Genomic DNA, 17,348 nt, shown 5'->3' with positions numbered 1-17,348 from the left:
GTTTTGAAACTGAACAAATGTTCGTTAATACAACTGGATGTTAATATCAGGCAAAAATACAACCAAAGCAAAATATGGACAATGGTATATAGTAATATATTAATAATCTTCCATGAAGGGTAAAAAAACAGAAAAGAAAATACACTAAGTAAAGAAACTAGATAAAAGGCACTGCATATTGTTTGACTCTATCTAGGCAAAATAAAGATATAAATTAGTTTCCGAGATGGAAAAAGAATAGCAGCTATGTATGGTGGGGAAGCAGAGAGACTGAGAAGTAATATTAAGGGATAGAACTTTTTGTCTGCTTCTGTTTATTATTACTATTAGAATAATGAAAATGCTCTAATTATGATTGAAGTAATGAATTCACAATTTATGATTATACCAAATAACAATGATTGTATACTTTGGATGGACTGTACACCCTGGATGAACTGATACCTTATTAATATTTATCAATAAAATTGATTAAAAAACAAATCTAAATCAATTCAAGGAGATGAAGGAAAATATGCTTGAAAAAATAATGGACAGGGAAGCGAATGTGACTCAACTGATAGAGTGTCTGCCTACCATATGGGTGGTGCTGCCGCAGCAAGGAGTGCTGTGCCATGCAGGGGTGTCCCTTGAGGAGGGGAGCCCTATGCGCAAGGAGCGCACCCCGTACTGAGTCGTCTTGTGTGAAAAAAGTGCAGCCTGCCCAGGAGAGGCACCGCACACACACACAGAGCTTCACACAGCAAGATTATACAACAAAAAGAGACACAGATTCCTGGTGCTGAGAGTGCAAACCGACACAGAGGAACACACAGCGAATGGACACAGAGAGCAGAAACGGGGGAAGGGGAGAAAAATAAATAATAAAATATGTCTTTAAAAAAAAAGAAGAATGGATATTAAGAAGACAAAGAAAGGAAGCAGACTCAAGTAACTGGGCTCCTGTCTACCATACGGGAGGTCCAGGATTTGATTCCTGGGGCCTCCTGGTGAAGGCAAGCTGGCCTGTGCAGGAGTGCTGGCCTGCACAGTGAGCTGGCTCGAGTGGAGTGCTGGCCTGCGCAGGTGTGCTGGGCTGCGTGGCAAGCTGGCCCAAGTAGAGAGGTGGTGCAACAAGATGATGCAACCAAAAAAAAGGGACAAAGAGGAGAAACAACAGGAGATGCAGCAGACCAGGGAGCTGAGGTGGTTCTAGAGATTGAGCACCTCTCTCCTACTCCAGAAGGTCCCAGGATTGGTTCCTAGTGCCACCTAAAGAGAAGACAAGCAGACACAGAAGAACACACAGCAAATGGACAAAGAGAGCAGACAAGGGGGGGGAGGTAAATAAATCTTTAAAAAATATACACTAGAGGCATACAAATGCAGATTTGAACAGGCAGCAGAAAGAATCACTGAACTAGAAGACAGGACAATCAAAATCATACAGTCAGAAGAAATGATAGAGAAGTGAAAAAAGACGACCAGTGTCTTAGGGATTTGAGTGACAGCATGAAGCACACAAACACAAAAGCTTTATTTTCTAGATGATTTTTTTGTAAACCTATAACTTCTACAATTTAAAAACCCACGCATACAAACACAACCTGGAGTTGCAAAACAGTGATTCTGCAACTTCTGCCAATCTTCCCACAACATCATGAAAAGTGAAAGTCATATTTACAAGCTCTTACTTGTCTAGTTTTTCTTCTGCATGGATTTTCAGGGCCTGATATCGCTGTTCCTCTTGTTTAACTCTGGCTAAGTAATCCTGAGCACATTTTTTCAAGGCTTCTTCATTCTGTTCCAAAGTGACAATTTAAAAGGAACTGGTTATTTTGGTTTTCTTGTATGGAAGATACACCTGGTATAAGATTTTTCATTAAAAAAAATTATTATCCATGGTAATCTGAAGCAAGTACACATCATTCTCACTTAAGAGGTTGTAGATAATTTCTTCATTTATTAATTTTCATCATCATACAGTAAGGCTCAGCCACACCAATTCAGTGACTTTAGAACAGCAGTTATTTAGAATTCTGAATTGCAATCTGATGCTTATAGTAGATAAAACTAGCCAGTCTCATTTTCATTTGCATTATAAAAATAAAGAATGTTCATTGCTGTAAATGTGTTTAATTGAACATATGGTCTTGGCAACTAAATCAAATCAATTTGCCCATTTATATCTAAATGTGGAATGTGACATTTATTTTAGAATATGCTGCTTGAAGATTACCATGATATGGCTAAGGCCATTTCTACTTTTACTAATATGGAATTGGTCAATTATCAAAAAGAACACTTCTAGAATTTTCCTGAGGCCTGACGGTCCCAATTCTTACACTCTGTACCACGCTCTGGTTGTGTGTAATGGCCTAACCCAGGAGAGTAATGACCATGACACGCTACCCAGAAGGTCAGATGCCTGAACCACCACGGAAATGACAAAGGGAGAAAAGCCTCCTGCTTCACTACAACAGAAGGTGCAAGGCCATCCGGGCCCCTGAGCCCTATTTAAAAGGCTACCCGGAGATAGAAGGAAAAGGGCACTCCACCTTCTTGAACCCTTCTAGGACGCCTTTCAGGTTCTCGTATCTCCTGAAGAGATCAGACAGAGACCTTTCCACAGAGTTAAGGTCCGCCAGGGCCTGCTCCTTCTCCATGGTCAGCTGTTGGAAGCTTTTCTGAGAGGTCATAGTTGTCCTTTGTTCGTCTTCTGTGAATCACATGTCAAAAGCATCATATTCATTCAACAATCAACGTGCCCTCTGTGAGCTGAGCGCCATTCTCAGTGGTGGGAACACAGTGGTGGACAAAACTAAGACCTTGTGCTCAAGGACTTACATTCTAGATGGGGGGACAGGGCGACAAGTGACAGGGGAAAGTGGGGTGAGAGGGAAGGGCAGGAGTGGTGGTTTTATTCAGAGTGGCCTCTCTTGGAGAGGAGATTAGAGCAGAGACCTGAAAGAACTGAGCCACGAGCTGGCTGGAGAAGAAGAGGACCCACAGGGGCCCTGCGTGGGGAGGCACGAGGCGCTGTGGAGAGCAGGAGCTACCATTCCGGCGCTCAAGTGCAGCATGATCTTGCTTGATTTGGGGCATCAGTGTGCATGATACTGGGGAGGCTCTAAGTTCAATGCCAGAAGGCCACCCGCCATGGTCTGGGCAAGGCACCAAGGGGTCTGATGTAGGGAAAGCGCAGCTTGCAGTGGTGTAAGGACGCCACACCACAAACAGAGGGATTCCACGGCAGGCTGGCTAACGAGGTGGAGATGCCGTAACCCCATGTACTGGGTGGGAGGTTTTCACGGAATGACAGTGATTGCCCGGCACAGTAAAGCTTATATTCTGATCTGAAAATCACCCACGGATCCTGAGCCCATCGCACATCCCAGCAAAAAGTTTTCTCCTTACCAATCATTTGGGCAATGGTCTTTTCATATTCAGCCACAATTTTTCTAAATTAAAAAGAAAAAAAAAATTTATCATCAGATGAGAATTTTCAGACAAGAGATGTTAGGGAAATGCTGCCTCGAACAATGAGACACACTAACACACACTGACAGTATCTGCTCTGGGGTTCCCTTTGGAAAAGAAAAAAATATATATATATATCTACCTATGTAAGATTTAAGTTCAAAAAGGGTTTTCTATAAGATTTTACTATTTTACTATCTTTTAATTTTAGCAGAATTTTTAAAAGTCTTCACTTTTTCTTTGTACCTATGTGAGTATCTCAAGGCAGTGGACTGATTCCACTTAAAGAAATCAATCTTCTACAAATTAAATTACTGAATTTCTTTGGGGCTCTTCGTAAGCCAGTCTGATCTGACTTCAGGCTTTCTCAGCTCCCACCCCTCCTTTTGGTACGCTGTGCCCTCCTGATTTGGCTGCAAGGTGATTTTGATGCCCTAACTCCCAAAGTATTCTACTTACTCAAAGACCGTAAAGATCACCCTTCCTGCTTCCAGTGAAGCGAAGCCCAGGCTTCCTGACCCTCTTCCCTGCCATCCCCTCAGCGAGTCGACCCTTTCTCCACGGGCCTGGCCGTCGACTGCAAGCTCCTTAAAGGCTGGCCCTTACTCTCCACCAAGCCCAGCACAGGGTCCTGCACCCAATAAACGCTCAGTAAACAAATAACACAAGAGTCACAAACAAGAGCAGATGTTCAAAATGATTCTTAACCATTCAGGGCTGACTCTACAGTATATGAATGAGTCACACTCCCTTATTTCTTCTTGTCTTTGACTCCGTCTTCAGCTATTACTGGCTTGTAACACTCCCTTCTAGGGAGTTGGCAGGAAAAATAAAAAGGATTTCCATCTAAAGTCAATCACTTTTGTTCCTTGTTAACAGGATTTACATAATATATTTAGTGGTTATGAAAAGTGAAGCTATTATCTAAAATTAATTAAAAAATAGCATGAAATGCAACGCCCCCGTAATTGAAGATATCAATGTCTTATTACTCTGTATTCCAAGTGAACATGTTTGCATACATTTTTGTCAATTCTTTTAAAAAGGCAAGAATTAGGTGGGTTCTGCTTACTTGTAATGTTCTGACCAACCCAAGATAAATGACAGCATTTGAATATAGTACCTGTTCAGCAGTACCTCATGAAACGACATTATCATTCACACAAAATAAGATGCAAACAGCAAAGCCCTGAAACTGACAACTGTTGGTTCTGTGGTCGGCAAACACCCTCGTCACTTCATCCATGTTAAATCTAACAATGCATAAAGGTATCCACGCCTCCCCCAAACTTCAAGTCTAACCTCATCTCCAAAACTTCTTGTCGGGTTTCTTCATATTTCTTCTTCCATTCATTTGCTTCAATCTCTTTAGTGATTATCTAGATAAAGAGATAAAACCTGGTTTTACCTGCACAATCTATTTTACAGTTTGGATTTAATATGGAGACAGATATGACATCTAACCAGACCCATCCCAAGGCAATCATCTATTTTACGAATATAGAACTTCAATATCTATATATGATGTTTACAAACATTTGGGAAAATGTACTCTCAGCCACATGGATGCTGGAATTTATCCACCTGCATCCAGGTGGGCAGAACACCTCCCAGGAGAATTCCATGAGAAAGCCATGACCTCTGTGAATTTCGGGGGCTGGCCCTCAGCTTTGAATGCCCAGAATCCTGATTGGAACGGGACACCAAAAAGACACCCATCTGCCTGGCAAAGGCTCACCTCCCCCAAAGGCACACGACTGCAGAAGACCCAGAGTTACAGTTTCATTTATGAGAAATGAAACTGCCACAAAATTGAAGTGCTAGAGGTTGGCACAGACCAGCACGCTCCCCCTCTGCAGTTTCCGACTGCTTGGTACGGACAGTCAGAACGAGCAGGTCCAGAAGTGTCACGCCCCAGCCGATGCGTCCGCCCTGAGATTGCAGAGGACGGCCCTCTCCAGCCAGGCCAGAGCCTATACCACACACGGGATGCCCTTGCTACTTGCAAAGACACACTCTAACTGCACAGGCCCTGCTACAATTGCCTTCATTGCTCTCCTGTGGCTACACCTCCCTGGCTGTGCTTCTCTCTTCCTGGTTGATACGTCCTTTAATTGGTGCGTTTACTCAGGATCAGAGGCACCAGAGGCTGTTCCATCTGCTTCAGGTGACCAGGCACATCCTTGCTTTGAGCTGCTGGGGGTCATTTTATAATTTACTCCCTGGAGGAAGATGATGTTATTTTTCTCATTTCCAGGTTACCGGGGGCCTCCTTTCCACTTCTAAGTGCTGACAACAGGACTCACTGACATTCCTCATTGACAACCTAATGCCATTCATGAAGCTCATGAAAGGCTATTCTCAGAGGTACTTAACTAATCTCATCATATTGAAAGCGTAAAGTTGCCACCCCAAGGAAATTACCTTCTTTAAAAAAGGTGGACTCATCAAGAAACAGAAAAACCAAACCCATAGAAGAGCACAAAAGGGAAGGGGATTTGGCTCAACGGATAGAGCATCTTCCTACCACATGGGAGGTCCAGGGTTCAAACCCAGGGCCTCCTGACCTGTGTGCTGAGCTGGCCCACCCACAGTGCTGATGCACACAAGAAGCGCCGTGCCACACAGGGGTGTCCCCTGCATAGGGAAGCCCCACGTGCAAGGAGTGCACCCCGTAAGAACTGCTCAGCGTGAAAAGAAGTGCAGCCTGCCCAGGAATGACACTGCATACATGGAGAGCTGATACAGCAAGATGATGCAACAAAAAGAGATGCAGATTCCCAGTGCTGCTGACAAGAATACAAGTGGACACAGAAGAACACACGGCGAATAGACACAGAGAGCAGACAATTAGGTGGGGAGGGGGAGGAAGAATAAATAAATAAATAAATCTTAAAAGAAAAAAAAAGGCACAGAAGCACATGGGGAGGAGGAGGTAACTGGCGGACAGTGAGCAACAATGTCTTTCAAAGTTTTCAGATCACCCAGGAAAGGCCCAACAGCGATCAATGTCAAACAGATACTGTTCCAGAAACACGTTTCTTAATTAAAGAATGGATGAAAGAAAGAATTCTATCTTATTGCAAGGCTAGACTTTAAGGAGTGGTTCATGACCATAGATTCTCTTTAAGATGAAGGTACTGACTGAGTGATCTATGTGAACAGACCAGAAGATAAAGGGCAGGAGACTCTTGGAGCATTTCAGAGTGTCAGCTTCTCCCTGGCCGCCAGGACGTGGGAGACCCCGGGCTCACTGCCGAATTTTACGGGGGGGCCTCTTCATCTGAACTAAACCAGCTCCGCGAAGTAACAACGGCCAGTGAGGGATAACCTGAGCCAATGTGGATGAAATCTAGCCGCTGGCACATGGCTTTACATAGGAGTGGAAGATAAGCAGCCCCAGCGAGAGCTGTGGTCACCTCTTCTCTTATCAGGGTGAGGACGGCAGTCTTATCGGATTCGCTCAGGCAGATGCCATCCAGGGGGCTCTCTCCTCCACAGGCCACGGACACAGGCGCCTTCTCCGTGGAGGACTTGAGAGGTCCCTGTGGGGAGAAGGGGTTACATTTGATACGTTCAGTCCTCGGCTTCTTTACTCGAACGCTAAATACCCTTCAATATCATCCTCGCTACGATGTTCATCACACCCTTGAAAAGCATGTTTCGGTGGGAGGGGGGGAGCAAGGGAAGCTTTTAAAAAATAAATCAAGTTACAGTACTACCACCAAAGAATGACAGGCATAAAAGACAGAAAGATCCATGGATAATGGCTCATTTTGGGGGAGGCTAGGGGGTTTCTGGGGATGACATCTTCCAAGTAAATAGATTTTCAAAAAAAAGCCATCGCTGTTTTTCTGACATATTGATGCTTTGTGTGTCTCTTTTACATAACCACTCTGGACGGAAATCTTTCTAAAATGTGTGACTAGTGTCTAGGCCTGCGGAGGCAGAATGGCAGGTGTGGCTGAACGCTCCCGTCACCCCTAGCTCCAGGTGAGTCTCAATGCCCTGCAGCGACACCAGGCTGTACACCAGGGGCACCGCCGGATGCACGCCACGCTCGGCCCCTCTGCCCAGCGGCCACACACAGGCGCCAGCATCCGGGCCTCTCTTGCCTTCTGGCCGTTACACTGTTGGCTCTTCCTTCCCCGCAGGTGTCAGTGGAACTCACTCCTGGCAGCTGTTCGCCTTCTGACGTGCTGGCTCGCTTCTATCATAAACTCAGGTTCTAGAGCGCCACGGTTAGTTTGCATTTTGTTTTTCACAAGAACGTGGAGTTTGTACTACCATCCTTCCAAAAGAGGCAATTTGGGGGCTTCTCTCCGCCCACCTACGGAAGCAGACCTTTTGTGTGAGTGTGCGCTCTGGTGGCTTGGGGAACTACCACAATGCCAGCCATGGTGGCCTGATCTCAGGGAGGCAAAGTGAAGTGGGATGAAAACTGATCCACTAGCCATTGATTATAATCAACCATTCTATGGACTCTGGTTTGAACCAAGACTGAAAAGAAAAGTCCAGGGTCAACTGAGACCAGTGGCTTTTAACCTTCTCATGGTCACGATGGACTCATCCTCTCTCTAGAAGGTGCTCAAAAGCACGCACGTTCACTTTTGCCTGCAGCTTCACGGACCCTGTGAATCTCCTCCGTGGGCCCAGCATGGAGACCCTCAGCTTCGACCACAGGGAAGGGAAATGCAGACCCCACGCTGGCCCTGGCGGGCGCCAGCAGCATCTGGGAAGGGCAGCCTCCCACGGCCCCAGGGAACCCTTCTCTTTCTGGAGAGAGATGCATGTCTAGAGCCAGAAGCTCCCTTGGTGGACAGCCTCTAAAATGGCCCCAACAATCCCCGCCTCCAGCTACTAATCCTCTTGTATAATCTCTTCGCCCTTGGTGTAAGCTGGATCTAGGAACTGGTTTCTAAAGAACAGGCTACGGCAAAGGCCCTGAGATGCCGGTTCTGAGAGTCAGTCAGGAAAACACTCTGGCTTCCATCGTCCTCTTTCCCTCACTCACCCTTGCCCTGGAGGAAGCCAGCTGCTGTGCTGTCAAGAAGTGCATGGCCTGCCAAAAACCACATGAGCGAGCCTGGAAGTGACCCACCCAAGCCTAGAGAGGACTGCCCTCTGGTCAACATCGGGACTGCCACTTTGTGTGAGACCTCGGTCGGGGCACCCGGCTGCGACGCTCTCATATTCCTGACCCACAGGGACTGAGATAATACGTGTTAGTTGTTGTTTAGGTTGTTAAATTGTGGAGCAATTTGTCACACAGCACTAGATAACCAATACACCCCTGAACCTGTGAATGAGCTCATTAACTTCTGGGCCATGTTTCTCATCGAGACCTTCATACGCTTGCTTCCCATGTAATCTGCCCACAGGAAGACAATCCACTAGGCCGAGGTGGCACATCTGGTCCACCTTTTGGTACACTATCGATTATAAATTAATGCATTTTAAAATCAGCCTTTAGTGAGTTTTTATTATTCTAAGTTAAAATCCCCAAGTCGAATTGACCCTAAGAAACAGCCTCCCTTTGCCTCCCATGGTCAATGTCAGCAAGAATTGAGAAATAAACTCACAAGGGTCTCCTCAGTAAGGAAAACATCAAAGTCCACTCTAGAGTTCAGTTTGTTAAAGGAATAAATGAGTTCAATCTGCCTGTCGGTTTAACAAAAAGTTATGCTGAAATGTGGTGCCCAGAAGGGGCAGCATTCTGAGCTGGAGGTGGAGATCAGACCTAAGATGGCAGCAAACGCGAAATGCACCCAGGTGAGTGTGCACTCTGCAGCCCACCAGCTCTCCACCGGCCACCTGCCACTAGCCTCACCCTCCAAAACGCAACAGCTCTAGGAGGTGATAGGCTGTGGCTTATTTCAGCCACCTCTTCCAGCCCATTGGGATTCGGCCTTTTTACATGCCGTAGTCCTTTATACTGTTCACCAAGCAATTGAGAAAGTCCATCACAAAACCGGCTAGTCGATCTCTGTCTGGGCCCAGCCATCTAAGAAGTACCTAAAGATTGGCTCGAGCGATTAAGCGCATCCTTCCAAAAGTGTCCCATTTCATGTGCCCTAAAGCTTCTCCACGTCCCACAAAGCATTCACAATTTAGGACATATAGAGACTCAATTATAGACAGTAGAATTCAATAGAGTTATACATTTACAGCAAGCACAGATGCCACCATGGAATTATCTCCACTCATGTCCTTGGTAGGAGAATTAGTACCCCTCATCTGTCTGTGGGCCGAACACATGCATCCCAGCAGCTGTCCTTGAACATGCCGGAGTAGCTCTCTCTAACAGAGCCACACTGAAAAAGCCAAACAAACTCAGCTTCTAAGAAGTTTAAGAATTCTTTAAAAAATAAATTGTGCTCCTAAGTGAAAAATCCCACAGACTAAGCTAAAAAATGAGACTTAACCCCCACCACTTACTATTACTCTGGCATTATTATTTGTTTGTTTCAGCCACTACCTGGGCCCACAACAGGAATGCAGTTCAAAGCAACACAGAGATGCTTAAAAAATAAAAATCAGATTCAACAGATTTCTCCATTCTCTCCAATGTTCTTAAGAAGTAGATATTAGTTTATTCCAGGAAGTTTGATGGGGGATACTTTCAAAAAGGTCAGATCACACGGCTGGTTTTTTACCTGCTGGTTCCAGAGGCAAATATTCTCCCCCCCCCCCCCACTTTGAAGTCATTTCAAAATGAAAAGAAAAAAAAAAAAGAAGTGGGAATCTGGGAGTCTATCCACGATGTTTCAAGAATAGGGTAAGCAACCTGAATGTGGTGCCACCGGGAACAGGGCCCCCTGCCCACTCACACACTCGTCCTGTGTCATCCTTGTGCTATCTTTCCACACTCGACATACAGAAAGCACTCCCAGGGAACCTGGAGAACTTCCAGGGGGCAAGCCTCCCCAAGCGCAGGTCCGGTAGCTCTGGCAGTGGAGCACGGCGTTCGATCGTCCCTGGCACACTGGGGGCAGGTGTCACAGATATTCAGCCCTGGGAGTGGCTGCGCTGGCATCGGGCGACCTGCTTCTCAAGAAAGCTGAAGCTCAAACGCGTTTCTAAGGCAAAAAATTTGGCCCCGACACCGGTGCCTCTCCTGGGGGAGGCCAGTGAGGGTCAAGGCTCCTGACTGCCCTGGGAAGTTCCTCCTGGGACAAGACAGCCTGGCCCCAAGAAGTGGGGCGTCTACTTTCACATTAGGCTCCTCCTGCGCCCTCTGAAGGATGCCGTGGGTCGGCCCAGCAGACTTATGAGAGCAACCTGGTGGGATGAATATGCTGCACTTAAGAGAACGCAACAGAAGGGAAGATATCAGAGCAAATCGCAAGAAGAAAGGGATTACGGGATATTTGTTTTGTAAATATATATGCGCAGGGAAAATTCTGAGTTGCCTTTGTCAACTTTTTCTTCTCCCACCCTGGCCACAAAGTCGTGAAGATTCTACCCGCTAAGTCTTTTTCAGCGTCCACGATCGTCTCTCACGCTGCTCCCACTTAAAATCCCACGGTGGCTGCTGCCAGGAATTCATGAATGCCCTGCCTCCGGCCTGGCACCTACGGCCTTGATGCTCTGGCGCCTGTTGCCCACGGCGCAGAACCCTCCCATCAGTTGAGATGATTCACGGTTACCACTCCCTGCCGGGCCCATGCTTTTCCTAACCCGCTGCTGCTGCAGACTCCGCCTCCTGTCTGATAAGCCCTTCCCGCCTCGCGTGCCTAGCAAACCCCTGTTCTTCCTCTAAAACTTGGCTCAAATGGAGACACCTGGCAGGTACCACCTGAGCCAAGTGATCAGAGTTAAATTCCACCAGCAAGAGGACACAGTCGTCACCCACAGTGTCACTTCTTTTGTATCCGTGCCAAAAAAGTGTAACCTGAATTTAATCACGAGGAAACATTAGACAATGCCAAACTGCAGGATGATAACTGCCTGGGCACTTTTTGAAAGTATCAAGGTCATGAAAGACAAAAACCCAGGAACGTTCCAGATTAAAGGAGGTTAAGGACTGGCTAAGTAAATGCACCGTGGGGGCCTGGACTGGATCCTGCACCAGAGAAAGGACATGAGGGGGGCAGTTTTAAAAATCTGAACAATCTTCATAGTTGAGATAATAGAACTGATTCAGTGTTAGCTGATTTTGAAAACTGTATTGTGATTATGTTAGGAATTGAGAAGAAAGGCAAAAGGTTTACCAGAATTCTTTGCTCTATTTTTGCAGGTCTAAAATTAGTTCAAAATGATTTTTAAAAAAAAATTAGCTCAAATTCAGCCTTCCCAACACCTGTTGTGTCGTGTGTCAGCTGTGGAGCCCACAGCTCCTGAAACACGTTTTTCCATTACAACATTGACCACATGGTGCTGCTGATTTACATTTTCTGTCTACTACTAGGGCTGATAACAGAAGTTTAATGCAAGCCCTATGTAATTTGAAATTTCCTAGTACCTGTATTAAAAAGTAAAAAGCAGGTGAAATTAATTTTAATAGCACAATTTAACTCAACATATCTAAAAGGTTATTGTTTCAACACATGCAATCATATAAAAACTGAGATATTTTATATTATTATTTTTTGTACTAAGTCATCAAAAGCACACAACATCTAAATCCAGACAACCTACAGTTCAAATACTCGAGCCACATATGGCTGGTGATTACCCCACAGAACACTGCAGTACAAACTCCATGAGTGAAGAAACTGTGTTATTTACATTTTATCCCAATCACCTAAGTCCTGACTAGAATTTATTTAATGAATTAACAGGGGCTTCAAAACACATTCTGAAAAAACCTGAGCCCCACCCTCTCCTCGAATTTCAGGAACTTACAGGCACAGCAGGTTCATCTTTCTCCATCTTCTGGCACGTCTCCTTCTCTATGCCTGAAACACAGAGAGCCATTTCTATCGTTATCCACGGAGCCAGCTCTTATCTTTTCTAGGGGAAGCCTCGTGAAAACACCAGTGCAGGCAAGAATTGCGTTTATGAACACATGTAAAGTATTGCAAGATTTTAAAAGGAGCACTGGCATTCTGTTGACCAGTGTGCTGTCCAGGGTTAAAAGTTCATAATATCCAGAACAAAGTGCAGAGTAAGCCCCAAACCAGCAGATCTTTCAGTGCAAAGCACAGCGAGGCTGCCCCCCTGTGGCCATTAGAAGTTTTGCAAATGCGATGTACTAACCTTTAGCACAAAACAAGGAAATGATCCCATTATTTTATTATCAAATCTAAATGAACTCAAATTCCAGCCCAGAAGGGGCCTCACAATCAAATTAATGTAGTGCATAATATCAAAAGCTTTAAATTTCAATACCTGCAAAATTAAATTCATTATCCTCCCATTTTCAAACTCGTTTCCTAGTGCCTAGTCTACCTTCTACTCTAACATTAAAAAAAAAAAGACACTACGATTTTCCTAATTAAAGAAATATGTGCTTATTGCCAAAAATGTAAAGATATGGAACAGTATACAAAACTTTTAAGCTACGAGCCTCCACAGAGCAGTAACTAATTAACTATTTTATTTTAGTATATTGCCTGTCAAGAGTTAATTACTTAAAACACAAATGTGACAGTCACTCACTTGTCTTAAAACCCTTCAATGGCTCCCCATCCCGATTCCATCTCCTTTCCCACATGCCCTGTTCTCACAGAAAACCACTGGGCATTTTTACCAATAAGGCATATTCCTTCGCAACCATGTGAAATTCTCGTTCTCTGGAACGCATGTAGGTATCTAGCAAGGCCCAGTTCTAAGGTGCCTCTACCCAGGAAACGGCTTCGGATTGACCAGGACACACCCCACGGCCCTCTGCCTGCTCCTGTGGCACACCTTCCTCAGCTACACTCTAACAGCTTGCTAATTAAGCCTGTTCCTCCCGTGGCCGCTGCGCTCCTCCCATCCTTCAGTAACTCGGAGGACGCCGCGGGACGCAACAGAACCCCAGGTCTATAAAATTCTGCTGAAGGAATTTCCTCCAAATGAGGAAGGATATCATTAATTCCACAAATATTAACCATGTACGTGCTGTATAAACGGCATCAGAGGAAATTCAGAAATGACCCTCCCACGAGTCCTTGTGGCAGTTGGAGATTATTTATGAATCCCCGACAGAGAGAGTTCACGTTTGTAAACTAATCTATTCCTCCGGTTGTGACACCCCTTGATTGCATTACATTGACAGGCTTTAAATTTACTTGATAAAAACAACTTAGGGCTCTTGATCCGACCACCTCAGGAGGGCGTGCCTCGGGTTGCGTCCTCACCCCCTTGATGGGCTGGTATAAACGGGCACTCACTCAAGAAGGCACAAGGAGAGAGACAGAGAGTGAGCTCTGCTGTGTTTGATCCGGAGGCCCTCGGACAAGCCACCTGTGCGATAGTTTGCAGCTGAAGAGAGCAGCTGAGCAGCTCGGAAGGTCCAGGAAGAACGCCTGGCATGTTTATTTTGCCGACAGAAAACTGAGGTGGGGGTGGGGTTAGAGAGCAGAGGGGTATAACTTGTTCAGTGCTCTCACTTTCCACCTGCTTCCCTGGTTTGATAGATCATTTTTTTAAAAAAACTCTAAATATAAAAGCCCCTAAATTATGTTGCTGAAGATGAGCTGAGTTTTTAGATGTTTCATGTAGCCAAGAACATGGTTCTAAACAGTTTGCAAGTAAAGTTTAAGGCCACACACGTAAAGACGCGGAGAAGGGCTTCAGCACCGGAATATTCTGAAGAGTCCAACAGCAAGAGAATCAGGGTAGTCTAGGTTCTTCATTAGAATGCTAAGGAGGATTTTACTGGGCAGTGGTTCACTTCAAGCCACCACGTCTGTAAGAAGGAAAATTTGTAACAACCTAGTGCAATGAAAACCACCTCTTCACATTTTAACACTGTGGTTAGACCCTGGGACAGAATGCATGGGCTCTAATCGAGGTCTACCATTTACTAGCCAAGGGACCTTGGCCGAGTTACTTCACTTCTGTGCCTCACCTTCCTTCACTGAAAAAGGGGGACAAGAATAATGCCTGGAGGAGTGACATAAGGTGTTAAAACAATTCCTGCACCGTGTAAGGCATTATACCTGTTAGCTATTATTATTTCTGTAAGCTAAACAACCACTGTAACAATCATCAAAAAGTTAATGTACAACGTGTTTACAGGCCACTAAACTTTAAAATACTGTCATTAAACTAAAATTATAAAGAAACTCAAGCAGTGGCTCCTGGACATCTGGCCACACTTACCTATGTGTTCCCAGTCCTTCCCTAAGACCCTTTGGTGCCTATTTTCTATCGACCCGTCAGGTGACCCCATTCTCTAACGGCTCTGAGGCGCTGCTGCCTTAGGCGTTCAGGCATTTCTATGCTTACACACATTAGAAAGATGAAGATAAGCTTCCATACCTGCTTCTGAGGATGAAAACTCATGATTTATGGTAGACACGGGAACATTGGCACATTCAAAGTACTCCAGGTCTTCCTCTGGCTCACCTTTCACCTCGGCCCCAGTGGATTTCTGACCAGACGACGTGGACGCCAGCTTCTCCTCGTCAGTGGCATGGCCATCCCTATTTGAAATGTCTGAATCCTGGGAGATCACTGCTCCTTTAGCCTGGGACGTGCAACAGACAAGATGCTACCGTTTAGTAGGACAAACGAGGGGGGAAAGGACATCTCAGAGGGAGAAAAGAGGGGTCGCCGTTCCATTTGGTCTCAGAGAGAATTAATCACAGATCTGGGATGAAGGAGGGAAGCTGGTCGTTCCTAAAGAAAATGCTGTTTCTAGAACCTAGCTTCTGTAGGTTCTAGAAAAACTTTTCTTTCTCTCTGTCTCTGTCTTTCTCCCTTCCTCCCTTCCTTCCTCTCTCTCTCTTTCTTCATTATTTAGAGAATACTTTATTAGTTTCTGTAATCAAACCCATATATAAGACTTTACATATTTAATACAGTGTATTACCCCTGTACAACTGGAAAAAAAATGTAAGTTTATCGTTTCTAGATGAATATGGCTATTACAGAAAAAGCTCTTCTAGTCTAAATTTATAAGCAAACAGACTGAAGTGGTCCAGGACAATGGCTTTCAGTGTTTTTTGCTCATATACCCCTAATGTTTTATTTGAAAATCCACCTACTTCATTGTTTTAAGAGAACTAAAAACTTTTTTAGCATAAGTTTAAATAACTGCAGGAGATTTAATTCCCAGTATATTCCAAATATTGACCTCGCTTAATGTAATCTAGTTACTCTACTGATCTGATACCCCATGATTCATTAAAAAAATATACAAGTTCAACAGTCAGAGACTTTTCATCATTCCCTTTCCTCTCTGAATTTGTACTTCCACTCCATGTCCATCAATAATTTATCCAGTGAAATATATTTATAGGCTTCAAAGTCTTATAAAGGGCTCCCTATCATATTTGTCTTTAAAAAAAAAAGTTTTAAAAAATTTCCATGACCATAAGTCTCTAAGTGTTAATATTTTTTCTTCTGGAGAGCTATCATTAACAATTACTAAGGCACAATTTATTTTTAAAATATTACAAAATAATTCAGGACAACCCCAAGTCTTGAATGATATTGCAGAGACAGATGCAGGACATTATATATCCTGCCATAACCCACTGAATGGACTGGGGAAGAGTGTAAACTACAATGTAAACTCTAATCCATGCGGCGCAGCAGTGCTCCAAAATGTATTCACCAAATGCAATGAATGTGCCACAGTGACGAAAGAGGTTGTTGATGTGGGAGGAGTGGGGGGTGGAGTGGGGTATGGGGTATATGGGAACCTTTTATATTTTTTAATGTAACCTTTTTTGTGACCTATGCATCTTTTAAAAAAAGACAATTAAATTTTTTTTTTAAATTGCAAGGTTTGGTAAGTACTATCAAATATATATTTTTATCTAAAAATGGGTCTCCTTAAATAAGATAAACCTGGGCTTTTGGTTTTATTGTTTTGTTTTAGTTTTCTTTTTGTGTTAGTCAATTAGTTCATGTAGACAGGAATATTTATTGCTAGAATAAACAACAATCAGCATCAATCATACAGTTTTTGTTTTTACAATTATAATCAATAAGGGATCTTATTTATATAAACAAATAGATGAAATGGAAGTTTTGTAATGGAAATGCCACTCAATACTTTGAACCCTTTTCCAAGTTAAGTCCCCAAAAATTCTATCATCAAAAGTTTACTTTTTGTAATATGGAACTGTATAGCATGGTAAAACTGCATGGCAAAACTGCATGGCAAAACTGCACATATAAGACCCTTTTTCTTTAAAGCTGAACAAATGTACATTAATACTACAGATGTTAATATCAGACCCCCCCAAAATCACATTATGCTAAGGGAAAGAAACCAGACACGAAGTACTACATATTGTATGATTTTGACATAAAATGTAAATATAAGTCAATTTATAAAGAGGAATTTAGATTAGGGAAGGACTGCTAAGGGGTATGGAGTTTTTGGAGTAATGAAATTGTTTTAAAATTTTGTGTTGATGAATGCACAACATTGTGATTATAGTAAATGCCATTGAGTATACTCTTTAGATAGAGCATATGGTATGTGAATAAATCTCAATAAAGCTGCTTAATAAATAAAATAAATAAATGTGCAAGAATAGCCAGAAACAGTAGTTGTGTACAGCAGGGGAAGCATAAAGATATTGAGAGGTGAAGAATTTTCTTGTCTGTCAGTTTTTTGCTTATTATTATTGAAATAATGAGAATGTTCTAATAATGAATGAAATAATGATTATACCAAATACCACTGATGGTACACTTTGAATTAACTGTATGCTTTCTTAATATGGATCAATAAGATTTTGTTTAAAATAATGATTTTCAGTAATCCACCAGCTGACAAC

The 17,348-nt window shown here is 43.7% G+C and overlaps 1 protein-coding gene across 7 annotated transcripts in view; it reads right to left on the bottom strand.

Annotated features, from left to right (window-relative positions):
* The window catches only part of TACC1 (transforming acidic coiled-coil containing protein 1), a 111,791-nt gene that overhangs the window by 11,578 nt on the left and 82,865 nt on the right, over positions 1-17,348 (bottom strand). For 4 of the 7 annotated variants that reach the window (XM_023590121.2, XM_004446442.5, XM_004446438.5 and 1 more), the window contains 7 exons: positions 14,872-15,079; positions 12,307-12,359; positions 6,879-7,004; positions 4,762-4,838; positions 3,397-3,440; positions 2,538-2,698; positions 1,674-1,780 (listed from right to left, as the gene is read on the bottom strand). In XM_023590121.2, coding sequence (XP_023445889.1) covers positions 1,674-1,780; positions 2,538-2,698; positions 3,397-3,440; positions 4,762-4,838; positions 6,879-7,004; positions 12,307-12,359; positions 14,872-15,079 — 776 coding nt within the window. The remainder of the gene's footprint in view (positions 1-1,673; positions 1,781-2,537; positions 2,699-3,396; positions 3,441-4,761; positions 4,839-6,878; positions 7,005-12,306; positions 12,360-14,871; positions 15,080-17,348) is intronic. The other 3 variants (XM_071212664.1, XM_023590261.2, XM_004446441.5) reach the window with 1 other exon arrangement.

The sequence above is a fragment of the Dasypus novemcinctus genome, chromosome 29, assembly GCF_030445035.2.
Source record: "Dasypus novemcinctus isolate mDasNov1 chromosome 29, mDasNov1.1.hap2, whole genome shotgun sequence".
Classification (NCBI taxonomy): Eukaryota; Metazoa; Chordata; class Mammalia; order Cingulata; family Dasypodidae; genus Dasypus; species Dasypus novemcinctus.
This window is presented reverse-complemented; position numbering and strand designations above follow the sequence as displayed.